Source organism: Petaurus breviceps, unplaced genomic scaffold (assembly GCF_028583685.1).
Source record: "Petaurus breviceps papuanus isolate PSGF00001 unplaced genomic scaffold, PetGlider_PUasm1.0 227, whole genome shotgun sequence".
Lineage (NCBI taxonomy): Eukaryota > Metazoa > Chordata > Mammalia > Diprotodontia > Petauridae > Petaurus > Petaurus breviceps.
Genome location: NW_027185896.1, coordinates 14,536,138 through 14,551,167, shown reverse-complemented (window position 1 = coordinate 14,551,167; position 15,030 = coordinate 14,536,138). Strand labels below are relative to the sequence as shown.

At 46.7% G+C, this 15,030-nt stretch overlaps 1 protein-coding gene across 1 annotated transcript in view; it reads right to left on the bottom strand.

The window, feature by feature from the left end:
- The window catches only part of WNT9A (Wnt family member 9A), an 84,765-nt gene that overhangs the window by 18,383 nt on the left and 51,352 nt on the right, over positions 1–15,030 (bottom strand). Inside the window, exon 2 of the mRNA XM_069095890.1 lies at positions 8,897–9,156. Coding sequence (XP_068951991.1) covers positions 8,897–9,156 — 260 coding nt within the window. The remainder of the gene's footprint in view (positions 1–8,896; positions 9,157–15,030) is intronic.

Genomic DNA, 15,030 nt, shown 5'->3' with positions numbered 1-15,030 from the left:
CAGTGTTTAGTGGAGGTATTATTTGTAAGGTGAACAGAGTACCACTTGGGGGAGGGCAAGAAATAGCTAAGAAAAGAAAGCCTTATGCAAAGTCAGGGAAGTTGGCAGGCCTATACTCAGTGCCTTCCCACCTCCCCGATAGCTGGGCATAAGACCACCTCTTCTGTATCATTTCTGCTCCCCTACCCCAAAACTCCAGCCCAAAGCTCAATCTCAGAGGGAAAAAAAAGCAGAGAACTCATACTAAAATGTTAGTGACTGATACAGGCTGAATGCTATCTCACCCAGCCTTAGTTCCACACTTACAGGACTGTAGAATGCCAAAGCCAAAAGAAACTTTAGAATAAAGAATACGAGAACTACAGGAAGGTAAGTGGTTCTGGCCAAGATAAAACAGGTAGCAGAGTCAGGATTCAAATCCAGGTCTTCTTGCTATAAATTCTGTATATGTATGTCTGCATGTGTGTACATGTATGTGTGTATATGTATATGTGTGTGTTTGTGTGCTGGGCCTGGAGTCAGGAAGACCTAAGTTCATATCTAGTCTCAGACATTTACTAGCTATGTGACCCTGGGCAAGTCACTTAGCCTTGTTTGCCTCAGTTTCCTCATCTGTAAAATGGGATGGAGAAGGAAATGGCAAACCACTCCAGTATCCTTGCCAAGAAAACCCCGAATGGGGTCATGAAGAATTGGATGTGACTGGGAACCACTGAACACGTGTGGGGCATGCGTGTATGTGTGTTTAACCACCAGTATCCCCAGACACAAGGCTAGTAGGTAAGATGTTTCAGGGAGAGGTGAAGGGGAGGAACCTTCCTACCACTTCTCAAACTACACCAGGTTGGCAACCTAATTAATCCCTCATTTACTTCTTGCTGGCCTTGGTTTGTCCAACCATAAAGGGAAAGCATGGCTTCTTTGTTAATACCCTCCCAAGGGCTTGAGAAAAAAAGAAGAGAAACACTGGGAGGGGGAGGGGAGAGAAGGGGGCACATCATAGGGCAGAGAAAAAGGAAAGGGGGAAAAGAGAATGGGGAAAAGGGGAAAGGGGGAGAAGAAGAGAATTTTGCTTTGTACTTAAGAGACAGTGAAGAGACAGGCTCTATTTCCCAGGGCCAGGGCACCACAACCACCTCCCAGCTTCCCCCTGTCCTTCTCAGAAGGGGCTGGGTAACACACACTCAGCATGTGTCCAGAGTCATCAGAAACCTAGGCCTGCCAGCCTGGAGCCCTCCCTACCAAGAGAAACCTGAGATGTACCACTGCCCCAAGTTCTCGCTGGGGCACCTCACAATCAGCCAGCAACTGCTCTTGCCGACCAGCTTGCCCTGCCCCCTCCTCCTCCTCCTCCCCCTCTCCACCCCACCACCCATCCCTCAGCCTAGGGCAGCCAGGGGGAGGCAGCATTGTCTAACTTCAGGGGCAGAGGACCAAAGGAAGGCCCAAGACCCTCCTAGGCTAGCAAGAATACCAGTCAACGTCTGCCAATCGCCCTATAAAAAGGAAGTGCGTCCTCCTGCCCAGAGCCATCCCTGAAGAACAGAATACTTTAAAAGGCTGACAAAAAATCTTCTCCCATAACAAGGCAGTGCAAAGGTCATTATTTTCATTTTATGGAGCAGGAAACTGAGGCCCTGATATGTGAAGGAATGGGCTTAAGGCTAGGAAGCAGGTGAGCAGGGAGTATAATCCAGATCTTCTGAAGACCAATGCCTCTCCTACAACAACACGAAGTTCCTCCATTCACCCCCTCCCCTCCTATTTCCTCTACCACCACTCTTTGTACAGGACCTTGTTATAACCCACCTAGAAACACCACATCCTAATAGAAAGAGCAGTGGAGTGAGAGAGAGGACTCAAGTTCAAAACCTGCTTCCCCTCTCTCACTACCTCTGTGGCTTTGGCCAAGTCCCTTTTCTTCAGTGGGACTCAGTTGCCTGGTCTGTAAAAATGGGAAAATTGAACTAGATGATCTTTAATGTTCCCCTTCAGTTCTGACTCATAGCCAGACCTTGTACCTCTTCTCTCCTCCAAACTAACACATTATCCCACTAGGATTGTTTTTTTTAGCTCAGAGATCTGGTCATGTCACTCATAAACACAAAGGCTCAAAAAATTTCTCCATGACCTCCCACATACATTTTAAGTTCCATTGCTTAGTTAGTCAAGGCTCCCCACGAGCTGCAGCATCCTACTTTTCCAAACTTTTCACCTGACTCCCTTCCCTGAACTCTGAACTCCAGCCAAAGTAGACAACTCTTTGTCCTCCCCCCTCCCCCTAAGCCCCCTACTTTCCTACCTCTGCACCAATGCTCAGGCTGTTTCCAAAGCCTAGAATGCCTTGCCTCTATATCTTTACCATATTTATACATCCTTTAAAGCCCTCTACCACTACTTCCTCCAAGTCCTCCTGGACCTATCACTCCAATCACCATCCCACCCAGTGAAGCCTCCCTTGATCTATCACTCCAATCACCATCCCACGCAGGAATGGCCTTCCCCCGCTCCCCATCTCATATAGCACAGACTTACTATTGTAATATATCTTGTAGCTATCTATATACGGGGGCTGTGTTTTACATTCCATTTTTACATTGTTCCTAGAGCCTATCCCAGGCTCTGCACACAGAAGGTGCTTCCTGGGGAGCATGGAACCCAGCACCCTTATTTTACAAATAAGAAGATAACCGAAGCCCTGGGCAGAGGAAGGGACTTGCCCCAGGAGGGTAGGATGAAAACGAGCTCTCTCAGTGATCTGAGGAGGAGAGATCTCAGAATTGAGGGCAGGGGAGGGAGGGATGTACTAACAAGTCTAGACAGTCCCTGAGGCCCTCACAAAATAGCTCCCTCCACCACTAAGAGGTACCTAAAATTCTCTAAGCACAATCACACTGATCACTGAAGCTTTTGATCTAGCCCAATAAAGATGTGGGGAGGAGTATGTTTGCAATGGCTGGATTTGGAATAAGGAAAATCTAGGTCTGAAGCCATCCCAGAACCTTACTATCTGTGTGATCCTGGGCAAGTCATTTAACCCTTGGGAATCTGTTTCCTCATCTGTAAAATGAAGGAATTGGACTTTCTAGCTCTAAATCTATAAACCTTTGATGAATAATCATTAACCCTAAATCAGTCATCCATAACAACTCTGCCAAATGACCTTTAAAGCCTATGATCAATATCCCTAAGGTTCAGATTCAATTCCCCAAATATTTCTTAAACCCTTACTGTGGATAAAATCCTGGCTGCTGGTGGGGAAACAGTTTAGCTAAGATGTGGTTGACTCTTACCCTCATTCCAGAAGAAGGCCAAGACATAAACACGGCTACTGTTGCATAATATTATATATTATTATAATTAAATATCTCATAGAGATGCAAAAATGTACAGCCTCAAGCTGGGGCAGTTTCCTAAAGAGGTTGACATTTGAAGTAGGTTTAGCAGATGGGTAAGAATTTCAACAGTCAAAGATAAGAAGGGCCTGAGTACAGTCCAGGAGACCAGATGCCCAGAAGACAACAGATCTATAACAGAAATAACATGGACCTACAGTTGGGAGACTTGTTGGAGTCTCAGCTGCTACTTTGTAGTTGTGGAACCTGGATCAAGACACCTGATAAACAAAGGTGCCGGTTCGGGTCCCTCCTAGCTCTAGGCCTTACTTACATCCTTTTTCCTAGAGTGGGCTATAATGAGGGATAGCTGGAGAGAACACAAGAGTACAAAATAAAGTCAATAGGGAAAAGGGCACCAATCAGGAAAGGGAAATACCTTTTTACCCACAGTATCTGTCCTAAGGATAGGTAAGCAAAAGCTAGAGTGTTAGAGATGGGTAGCAGGCACCCACACACTCCTACTCAGTTCCCTTGGGTAACAGGATCACCCAACTTAGGATTAGCCCTGGGTTTACTAGTAGGCTCCAACCCTAACTGGGTGAGTCAGGTTCCCCCAAGAACTCCCCCAACATTTCCCTAGAGCATCTTTGCACCCCTTTTGTACCTTATTGTACCTTTTGTTTAATCTCCACCCAGCTTCTAAAGTTTACTTCCAATGGTGCCATTTCCAATGGCATCACCTCCTTGGAGGAATCTTCCTTTACTCTACCCAGTTAGTAACAGACCATTCCCTCTAGTCTCAGACTTCATTGGCACCTCTCTGATGAATTCACCTTGAAATACTGCATAGCTACCTGCATGTCATATCCCCCCTACTAAACTGAGTCATAGAAGGCCAGGGAAGCAAGACTTTATGTCTATCTAAACATCCTGTGTTTGTCCCCCTGCCTGAAACACAAAGAGATGCTTATTAAATTGAAGCATTTAAGGAGAAAGTCTTTTTGCCAAAGGCAAGGTGTCTGAGCAGAAGGGTATAAAGTTCCAGGTAGGTAGGACTGGTTTCAGCAAGGCTAGGGCCAAAGACCCCATATTTTAGCTTTAACTTTTATCTTCAGGCCCTTTCCCCATTTACCGGAAGCCCTGAGAGACAGCTGTATATGAAAGCAGGGGAACCACTTCCCCTTTATCTATCCTCACCCATAGCATCCCAGATTGTCTCTCCTTTCTCAGGCTCCCTTAGCCTTAACCTGGCTTCGGATGAAGTGTGATTGTGGACTGGGGAAAAGTCCCTGTTTATGCCCCAAATATCTTCTAACAAAATCATAAATTCACAGACCTTAGGGGCAGCTAGGTGGCACAGTGAATAGAGCACTGGCCCTGGAGTCAGGAGGACCTGGGTTCAGATCCGGCCTCAGACACTTAATACAAAAACTAGCCATGTGACCTTGGGCAAGTTACTTAACACCAACTGCCCTCCCAAAAATAAATAAATAAATTCATAGATCGTCAGAGCTGGAAGAGACTTTGGAAATCACAGCATGAAAGAATGGTCATTGAGTCCAATCCTCTCATTTTACTGATGAGGACACTGAGGTTCAGTGACCTGACCAGAGCAGCATAACCAGTAAGTTCCTGAGACAGGGACTTAGTTTCCTCATCTGTAAAATGAACTAGAGAAGGAAAAGGCAAACTACTTCAGTATCCTTACAAAGAAAACCCCAAAATGGAGTCATGAAGAATATGAAATGACTTGACCAAGATGATAAAAATACTACTCAACAGCAAAGCAAAGCCTCCTGCTCTCGAGTGCACCATCCCCTGTCACATGGCCATATGAGGAGGAACATGATCAGGGTGACAAACCTGGAGACCTTGCCTAATATATAAACCGATGAAAGGAACTGGGAAGGTTTACTTAGCCTGGAGAAGCTTTGTATAATGACAGTTGTCTTCAAGTATCTGAAAAGCTGCCGTAGTGGTTCAAAGGGCATTGAATCTGGAGTTCAAATTCTGATTCTGGCACTTAGTGTTTATATCACCCTAGTCTGAGCCTCAGTTTCCTCATCTGTCAAATCGGGGTAAGGGGGGGGGGGGGGGGGTCAATGACTTCTGAGGTTCTTTCCAGCTCCGGATCTGTGATGCTGTGATTACATTGTTCTTGACCTCACAGGCAAGAACAAGGCCGGTGTCATGGGCCAGCACAACAGCTCCCAATTCCTTGGTTCTTTGAGGTCCACAGAGCTCACCTCTCACAATGATCCTTTTTGAGGCTTGTCAATTCACAGATGCTGATGCTACTTCAGAGGGACATTGTGGGGCTCAATTAGGCCGAGGAAAGGGACTTTGATTAATTAAGAACATAAGACAGACATAAGAGACTGTGGTACCTGAGGAAAGAGAAATATCTGTACCTAGAGAAAGCCAGGATAAAGCCCAACAAAGGCAAAGAATGAGAGGAATGGTGACCTCATGAACTTAAGGACCAGAGTCCTAACAAACTGTGTGACTGTGGTAAAGTCACTCAGCCTCTGTAGGCCCACCCTGCCCACCCTGTCCCCCACCCCCAGGGCTGTCGTGAGGGTCAGATGAGATAAAGGGTAAAAGGAAATCTAGAAACCAAAACAAGTTATATAAATAACAGCCACTTGTCCTGAAGGACTTCTGGAAGAGAGGACCAGGAAGAGGCAGCTACTTGGAATTCTTTGAGGGCTGCCTAAGGGGTAATCTCTCTCAAACTTGAAGGCTATGCCTGGAGAAACAAGCCAAAGGGCCACAGATTCCTCGAAGGGGCTAAGCTAGAACTCTTAAAAAAAAAAAAGTTAAATCAGGCCATGCTGGCTATCTATCTATAATTTAGCCTGTGTATAGCTGGGTTGTAGATTTTTAGTCATTATGTGATTACACAGTCAGTCCCAGAAAAAGGGAATGAAGTTTTATCAAAGCCCCTATTAAGTAGTAGTATTTAGGGACTTGACAACTATTATCTCATTTTTAATGAAATATCCTGAAACTGACCCCAGGTCTTTGTGATTACAAATCTAGCACTCTATCCCCGATACCAGGAGGGAAACAGAAGCCCAGAGAGTAAAAGGGACTTCCCCAAGGTCACACAGCCTAGTAAGTATTGGAAGCAGGATTGGGGCCAAGGGTTTCCTGGCTTCCATCACATCAGTCCCCTTTTTACAGCATGGGAAACTGAGGCCCAGAGAATTAAAGCAATTTCCCAAGGACACACAATGAGCCAGTGTCCAGAGTGCGATTCTCCTCACTTCAAATTCAGTTTTGTTAAGAAAGCATTTATTAAACACCTGAGTAGTAATGTATAGGAGCTTTACAAAATTTGCCTCAGTTTTATTTTAGTATCCCCAATTTTACAGATGGAGAAACTGAGGCAAACAGATCAAGCAACTTGCCCAGAGTCAGTGAGGCCAGATTTGAACTCAATTCAAGTCTTCTTGACTTTGGGCTCAGTGTTTCTATCCACTGCACCACATAGTTCCTATGCTTGAAAGGGACCTAAAAGTCCAACTTTATTAATGTCATCTACCCTTTCATTTAGAAGGTAAACTCCTTGAGGGCAGGGCCCGTGTCATTTTCTTACATCTGTATCCTCAGCACCTACCATAGTTCCTGGCACCTAGGAGGCACATAATAAATGTTTATTGATTGATTTCATAGTATGTAAAGAGACCCATCATTACACACAGGCTGAATGATAAGGTCAGCAGTCTCCATACTTAAAGCCATTTATTTGTGCTATTAAAATACTGGTTGAAAGTGACATTGCAAATAATTTTATAGAGGAGAGAGTGAAGACCCAAGGCTTTAGCCTCAGAAAGGAAAGTGCCCTTCTTTGAGGCCCTTGGGTGGTACCAGCTGCAGACATGACCAGCAGAAAATATTTATTTCATCACCCATAGGCCATGCCAGCTTCATGCTATGTAGCCATCTGCCCAGTCGATGTGTGGCCCAGTCCAGGTGGGTGGTAAAGCCGACCTGGACCAGGGAGTCCTAGCCCAGCAGCTCACAGGCTGGCGGACTTTGGGCAAATCCCTTCTCTTTTGGGGATCTTGGCTGTCTCATTTTTAAAATAGGGGATAGGGCAGATATTCTCCAGCTCTAAACTCCACAATCCTTTGACATCCAACCGCCAACCTACTGGAGCAACCGGCTTTGACCATTCTGCCCTGGATGATGCCCAAGAGGTAGTTGGTGGTAGGGGAGGGCATGGGGTATGTGCCCAGGAAGGGGTACCATCCCCCAAGGGGAGAGAACAGCACACCCTGGGCCCCTTTGATGCCCAGCACGTCAGGAACACTGATCCCATCCCCTGACAGCTGAACGGAAGCTTACATACCATTACCCTCTTGAGCCCTCCCTCTTCCCGTCCATCCCCTCCCCCCTCCTCCCCCTACCAGGCCATAGCCTTCCCTCTTCTGGTCCTGCATAGAGTTTGAGGCTGGGGCAGGGGGAAATTGGGGGTATAGAAGGGAGAGTTGAGTCTGCGTTCAACTCCCCTCCCTTTTCCAACCCCAATTGTCTCCCTCCTCCTTCCTCCTGCCCGAGGGAGACTTTCTAAGAGAAATTGTTCTTAGTCAGATAGAAGGAAGTTTGATCTCCAAGTTGTTCCCAAGGGCCCCTCTCCAGACCCCACCCTGCCTCCTCCCCAATCCACCCCCCAGCGTTCGTTTGCACAGAGCACTAGATTTGGACACACACACACACACACACACACACACACACACACACACAAGGCCCTGGGTTCTCGCCAGTGCCCAAACTGTCTCCACTGGGTGCTATTTGATTGCATGAGATATTCTGTAACAAGATAATAAGCTCCCAATCAATGCAGCCATTCTAACCCCAGGTGCCTCCCCCAGTCTGCCAGCCGTGAGGCACCAGCCCTGTGGCCGGGATCAATTCCCAAGTCTCCGTAAAAAGCCCCATACCACACGCCCTGCCTTCCCCCCTCAAAAAAAAAAATCTTCTTATGAAATAACTTCTGCTTATTCTATCAAACTCAACTCTAAGACCAGGTGCCAGGGGAAACAAAAAAAGAAAGAAAGAAAGAAACAGTATGGAAGGACAGATGGATCCTGTAACTATAGACAGGGCCAGCCCTAACCAGCAAAATGGAAGCAAGAGCCAAGTTGGCCTTCCCTGTCCCTAGGCTCATGGAGGTCCACACGCACCCTTCCCGACCCCATCTCCCCATCACTATCCTACCCTCAAAGCCAGATCTGAGGAGAGTATGCCACAGGCTCACTCAGCTGTTAGCAGTCCTTTCTACCTCATGGACAGAGGAAATAGATGCCCTCCTATCCCCTCCTGAACCAGAGGAAATCAGAGCATGAAGAATCTCAAGGCCCTTAGGGATCCTGGATTTCTACCCAGTCCCTCGCCTCAATCCCTCAAAGGCCAATTGTACAGGTGGGGAAGCTGGGAAGTAGAGTTAAGTAGCTTACCCAAGGTTGCCCAAGCAGGTCAGTGCCGCGCTCCCTCCCCCCCCCCCCCCCCACAAGCATCCCATCCCTCCTCCCCCAGCTCCAAAGACTGACCTCTCTTCAGCAGGCTGGCCCGATATCGACCCTCCAGAGTACAGTTCCAGCGCTCAAATCGGAACTGGTACTGGCACTCAAGGGCACTCATGCTGATGGCCTCCATGAGCGTCTCGGCCACACCTGGATCCCGCCGGCACATGCGTCTTTGCTTCTTCTCCAGCTTGAGCCGGTCACACACCTTGTAGTGAGCCTTTGTGGCAGCCTCCTCCATTTCTGTCGTCAGTGGGAGGATGGTCAGGGGCTCACTGCCTGTCAGCCTGGGGACAAAGGAGACAGAGACAGTCAGCTAGGCACCCCAACCACCCATGACTTTTATTGTTGGCCTGTAACCTAACAGTGCAAAAAAGCAGAGGGGTTTGAAAGATGAACAGGATGTTGGGGCAGGGGAGCAGGGAATATAAGAGAAGGCATACAGTCTCAAGTGAGTACCACCGATGCAGGAGCTGCACAGTGGGGAACAGCAGATAGATAGACAGCAGAGGGGCTTCAAAGTCAGGCATGGGAGTTGAAACAAGTGGCACAGAACACGCGCTTAATAATAAATGTTAGTTCACTGAACAGCACAAAGACAACAGAAAGCTACTGCCCCTTCCCCCCCTCCTCCCCTTCCTTCCCCTCCTCCTTCTTCCCCTTCAAATTAGAGGATCAGCTCAGGAACCTCCCGTCCATTCCTGGACCCACTATTCTTCTCCTTCAAGGAAACCAAACTGTCTTCCTAGAATCACCCAATCTCCTACTTCAAAGACACTTCAGAAGTCATCTAGCTCAGTCCACAGCAGAGCAGGAAGCCCTTCTCCCCAGGAATTGGTCATCCAACCTCTACTCAGAGGATACACCAACTCGGATGAGTGCTTCCCCTGCTCCAACGCCTGCAACAGGCTTGCTTTTCTCATCTGTGAAATGAGGAGCACAAAGGGAAGCATAAACACTTATCAGGCACCGGCTGTATGCCAGGGTATGTGTTCAGAGCTAACAGCACAAACCAGATTGTGTCCTCAAGGTTATAATTTAAGGGAGTTGCTACAACATGTATTCAGATTTTTAAACTATGTAAAAAATAAAATGTGACAGGAGAAAAGGAAAGATTTTAATAAAGGACTCGGGAAATTTGGGGAGAAAGAGAATATATTCATAGTATCATGGGAAAAGCACTACATTTGAAGTCAGAGGATCGGGGTTCAAATTCAGACTGCAGCATTCTACCTTTAGGACCTTGGACAAGTCATACTCCTAGGGATTTACATTTCCTGGACTGTAAAATGAAAGGGTTATACTAAATGTATTTACTCTAGACTCAAACACTTATTAAGCACTTCCTGTATGCAGCACTGGGGATACAAATAGCAAATTAATAATAATAAACCCTGCCTTCAAGAACCTTATATTCTAATGGGGGAAAACAATAGTTTCATAGGGTCACAGGCTTAGAGCTGGAAGGACTTGGGAAGTCATGGAGTTCAATTTCTTCATTTTACAGGCAGCCAAACTGAGGCAGAGAGAAATAAAGCAAATTGCCAAGGGTTACACAGCTAATAAACATCTTAAGCAGTATTGAACTCAGGTTGTCCAGACTCTAAATTCAATGCTCTATCCTCTATGACACACTGCTTCAATAATATACCTAAAAAAGTACATAACAGGGGTGGCTAGGTGGCACAGTGAATAGAGCACCAGCCCTGGAGTCAGGAGGACCTGAGTTCAAATCAGACACTTAACACAAAAACTAGCCATGTGACCTTGGGCAAGTCACTTAACCCCAATTGCCCTCCAAAAAAAAGTACATACAAAACACATACAGCTGGGGTAGAGGGAGGATTTGGGATCTTCATCAAAGTGGTAACTTCTTGAAAGAAGAAGGGGAATTCAACAGATTTAAAGGGGAGGGGCATTCCAAGAAAGGGAAGCTATGTGCACAGAAGATGAGATTAGAAGGGGAAAGATGAGTTTGGGGGACAGAGAATAATCCGGTTTGATTTAATATAGATTTAATATAGAATAGATGAAGCAGAGGAGGGTGAGATCAGGATGGAAAGGCAGAATGAAGCCTTCTCTGGGACTCTCTTTTCTATGAAGAAAATGTTTTCCCCCAGATGCAAGTAAAGTATAAAAGACAATGGCACCCCCTCCTCAATTTGATGCTTAGTGGGAAGATGCCTCAGGTAGGCAAATCATTATATGGAAATCCAAGAGGGAATTGAACAATGAAATCATAAAGGGGGCTGTGACTTGATTAGAGCTGTCCAAAAGCGGAATGATAATGAGCCCCCCATCACTCAAGGTATGCAAGTGGAGGCAATAGACTCTATGAAAAGGGGTCATGCAGAGGGGATTCCTGTATCAGGCAGAGAGCTGGATCTCCAAGAGCCCTTTAAGCACTGTGATTCTAGGATTTGATGAATGGCAGCCAACAGCTCCACTTGCCAGGCACAGGGAAGGGATGCTGCAAGCACTTGGCATGACTTTAGTTGATGGGAATGGGAACTGGTTGGGCAGGAATGAGGATCTTCTCCTCAACCCCCAGGAGAGCTCAGCCACACAATCCCCTCCGGGGCTGGAGGTACATGCAAACCTCCCTGTGGTATCTGATTCCTGATGGAGGCAGATAGGAGGCCTTGGGAGAGAAAAGATCAGGTGCCTCTGAAGGACGCCTGCTGGGTTGTATGGAGGAACATGGCCACTTGCTCCATCCTGAACATCCCCAACTGATGCTTCTTGGAGGACCAGATCTATCTTCAACAAGGGACAGTTAACCATTTAAGGGGGCTATCTGTAGGGTATAGTGTTCTGCCAAATTATTCATGAACATCTGCTTATCTTCTCCCTTCCCGACCCTATCCCCAACTCCAGATAGGGTTGCCCTAGATAGCTAATAGCTGGCATTTATATAGTGCTTTGGGGCAGCTAGATGGTGCACACAGTGCAGTCAGGAAGATTCTTCCAGAGTTCAAATCTGGCCTCAGACACTTAGTAGCTGTGTGACTCTGGGCAAGTCACTTAACCTTGTTTGCCTCAGTTTCCCCATCTGTAGAATGACCTGGAGAAGGAAATGGCAAACCACACCAGTATATTTGCCAAGAAAACCCCAAATGGTATCATGAAAAGTTGGACATGACAGAAATGACCAAACAACAACAATGTATATATATAGATGAACTCATGCCAACCTCCCAACTGTGGGAGATGGGTGATATTATTATCCCCATTTTTACAGATGATGAAGATGAGGCTGAGAGGTTATGTACCCGGGGGTCACCCAGTTAGTTTCTGAGGCAGGATTCGAATTCAGGTTTCCCTGACTCCAAGTCTGGTGCTCTATCCACTGAGCCTCCTGGTTGGCTTAAAGATTCAAAATCTCTAATTCTGGTCTCTCTGAATGTCAAAGCTGGAAGTCAGCTAGAAAGGAAGAATCAACAGCTCCTATTTTCAAAGGAAAACCATCTAGTCCAGATCCCTCATTTAACAGATGAGAAAACAGTGACTTAAGGAAAGGAAGGGATTGGTCTATGATCACACAGCTAAGGAGTAGCAGAGTCAGACAGAAAACCCAGGTCTCCCCTTGAAGTGCAGTGTACTCCCTTCTCACCCCTTCCAAGTTATTCCTGCAAAGGCTTCCAAGGCAACACTCCAAGGATCAGGTTGCTCCTTTCTTTAAAATCCAGCTGTGGCTCCCCATTGCCTACAGTGGAATTCACCAAGCCCTGTTCTGAGAAACCTGCTACTACTCCCTGGGACATGAATGGGACTTCAATGAGAAAAATCTCAGTTCTGACGCTATTTAGCCCCCCAAATATTAAGGATGAGCTCATGGAACATGCATCTCTCCTCCTTCAATGAATGCCCATAACTAACTTCCCCAAAAATAGTATTTTGGGGTAGCTAGTAGATAAAGTGCCTAGACTGGAGTCAGGAAGACTCTTCTTTCTGAATTAAAATCTGACCTCAGATGTTAGCAGCTGTGTGACCCTGGGAAAGTCACTTATCTCTACCTTAGTCTTCTCATCTGTAAAATGAGCTGGAGAAGGAAATGGAAGACCATTCCATTATCTTTGCCTAGAAAACTCCAAGTAGGTCATGAAGGATTGGACAGAACTGAAATAACTGAACAATATTGTTATCTCCACTGCACAGAGAGAGAGGAAAACTGAGGAGAAGGGAAATTGTTTGCCCAATGAGACACATGAAGTATCAGAGTCAGGACTGGATTCTAAGCCCTCTGACCACTGAGCCAGTGCCCTTTCCTCATACATCAGAGCAACGTTCTGTCAAATGACATCACAGTAGGGTTTCCCCTCTACCCTATCCTTCCCATAGAGCCTCAAACAGGCAGAAAGCCTCCCAGAGGATACTTTACTAAATCAACCCAAGGCTGATCCTTATGCTCTCCCTTCCCCTTCTGGTTGAGAGGGGAGCAGCAAGGCAGTCTACTCCATTTCTGTCCCCTGGTGTTATGTCCTAACTCCTAGTCATTCCACCCTGGGGCATGCCTGGCCTTCTGACAACCGTCCTCTACTCCCTTCTCTACCCCCTCCCTTAACCCACCATGTGTTGGCATCCATCCGTCTCCTCTCTTTTCTGCCCAGAGAGTGCCAAAGGACACATTGGAGTGGGTCATGAATCACCCAGTTGGTCTGTGGGATGCCTTGGGCTGTCAATCACTCAGTCAGTCAATAAGCATTTATGGAGTGGAATCGCTGGGGATGGGGCCCTGAGTCAGGGAGCAGGAGAAGGGACTGAAGACAAGGAAGAAGTCAGAAAAGTGAAAAGAAAAGAATGAGAAAATACAGCTCTGGCCCTGAAGAAATCCACATAGTACAGCTGGGGTAGAGCTAAGTACAGGAAGCCAGAGGAGAACAAATCAAGTCAGTATCATCAAACCTTAGTATCAGATAGAAGAGACCTTCAAACATCCCATTCTAGAGCTGGAAAGGGACCTTAAAGGTCATCTAGTCCAACTCTCCATTTGACATTTGAGGAAACTGAGGCTCAGAAGACACTTGCCCAGCTTCCCTGACCCCCCCTGGGGAGCAGGGAAAATAACTTATTACATAAGCAGAGCAGGGATTCAACCTCAGGTCTTCTGATGCCCAATCCAGAGCTTTTTCCCTGGTGATGTGCGCCATGCAGTATAGCAAAGGGCAGAAAAGCTGATTCAATTTATTAAAAGTAGGTTGAGTGGGTACAAGACCTTGTATTCACTGCACTAGGTCAAAGGTCTAGGATCTCATTTTCTACAATTGCTTCCTAAACCCTCCAAGGTCTTAGAGGATTTGGTGAATTGCTGTAGCCCGTTATGGGGTTTGGGGCCAACCTGGTAAAGAGCTTCTCTGAATTGAGCTAGACTGGGGCCTCAGAGACACTTAGTAAATCTCTCAGCAGCCGTGTAACTCAAAACCTTTTTCAGCTAGGCAGGACCTGCTTGGGTTTACCTGACTTTTTATTGACGAACTCAGGGCCATCTCCCAGTCATGCTAGGCCAACAAGAGAGACCACTGGTTTTAAACAGAGGTTTAAAAAAAGAAACACTATGCCTACCCTCAGGAAACTTCCAGTCTAACAGGGGTATGGCATGAGAGACTGCCCTAGAGGCTGGAGAACAGCAAAGGTTGAGTCCCAGGAAGAAGCTTAGGCCTGGCCTCCTTCCCAAGCTAGTCTTGAGCCTGTACCAATTGAAGTAACTTTCCCCTTTGGGCCCTTTCCCCATGGGGCCCCCAGAAGAGACACAGGGAAGCATTTGGCCAGAGCCCCCGCCTGTCACATCATAGCTCTATTCCGGGAGCAGCTCAGTAGCCTGACCATCCCTCTTCAGCACACAGCAATGCCAGCTAAGCTGCTCTGGCCCCATCCTTCATGTTTGTCACATTATCTTTGGGGCAACTGAATCTCAGTTTCTGTTTCTCAGAACCATGGAGTCTCAGAGCTGGAAGGGCTTCTACCAAGCATCCAATTCAACCTGCTATGGAATTATTTCTTAAGAATTAGAGTATATGATATCTTTAATGAAACCCCTACCAGAACAGGTGTCCGCTTCCAACAAGTGATCATCTAGCCCCAACGTGTGGTCTCTCTCTCCTTTTCCCTTCCTCTTACCCCTCCCATCTCTGTCTCTCTCTGTCTCCCTCTGTCTCTCTCTG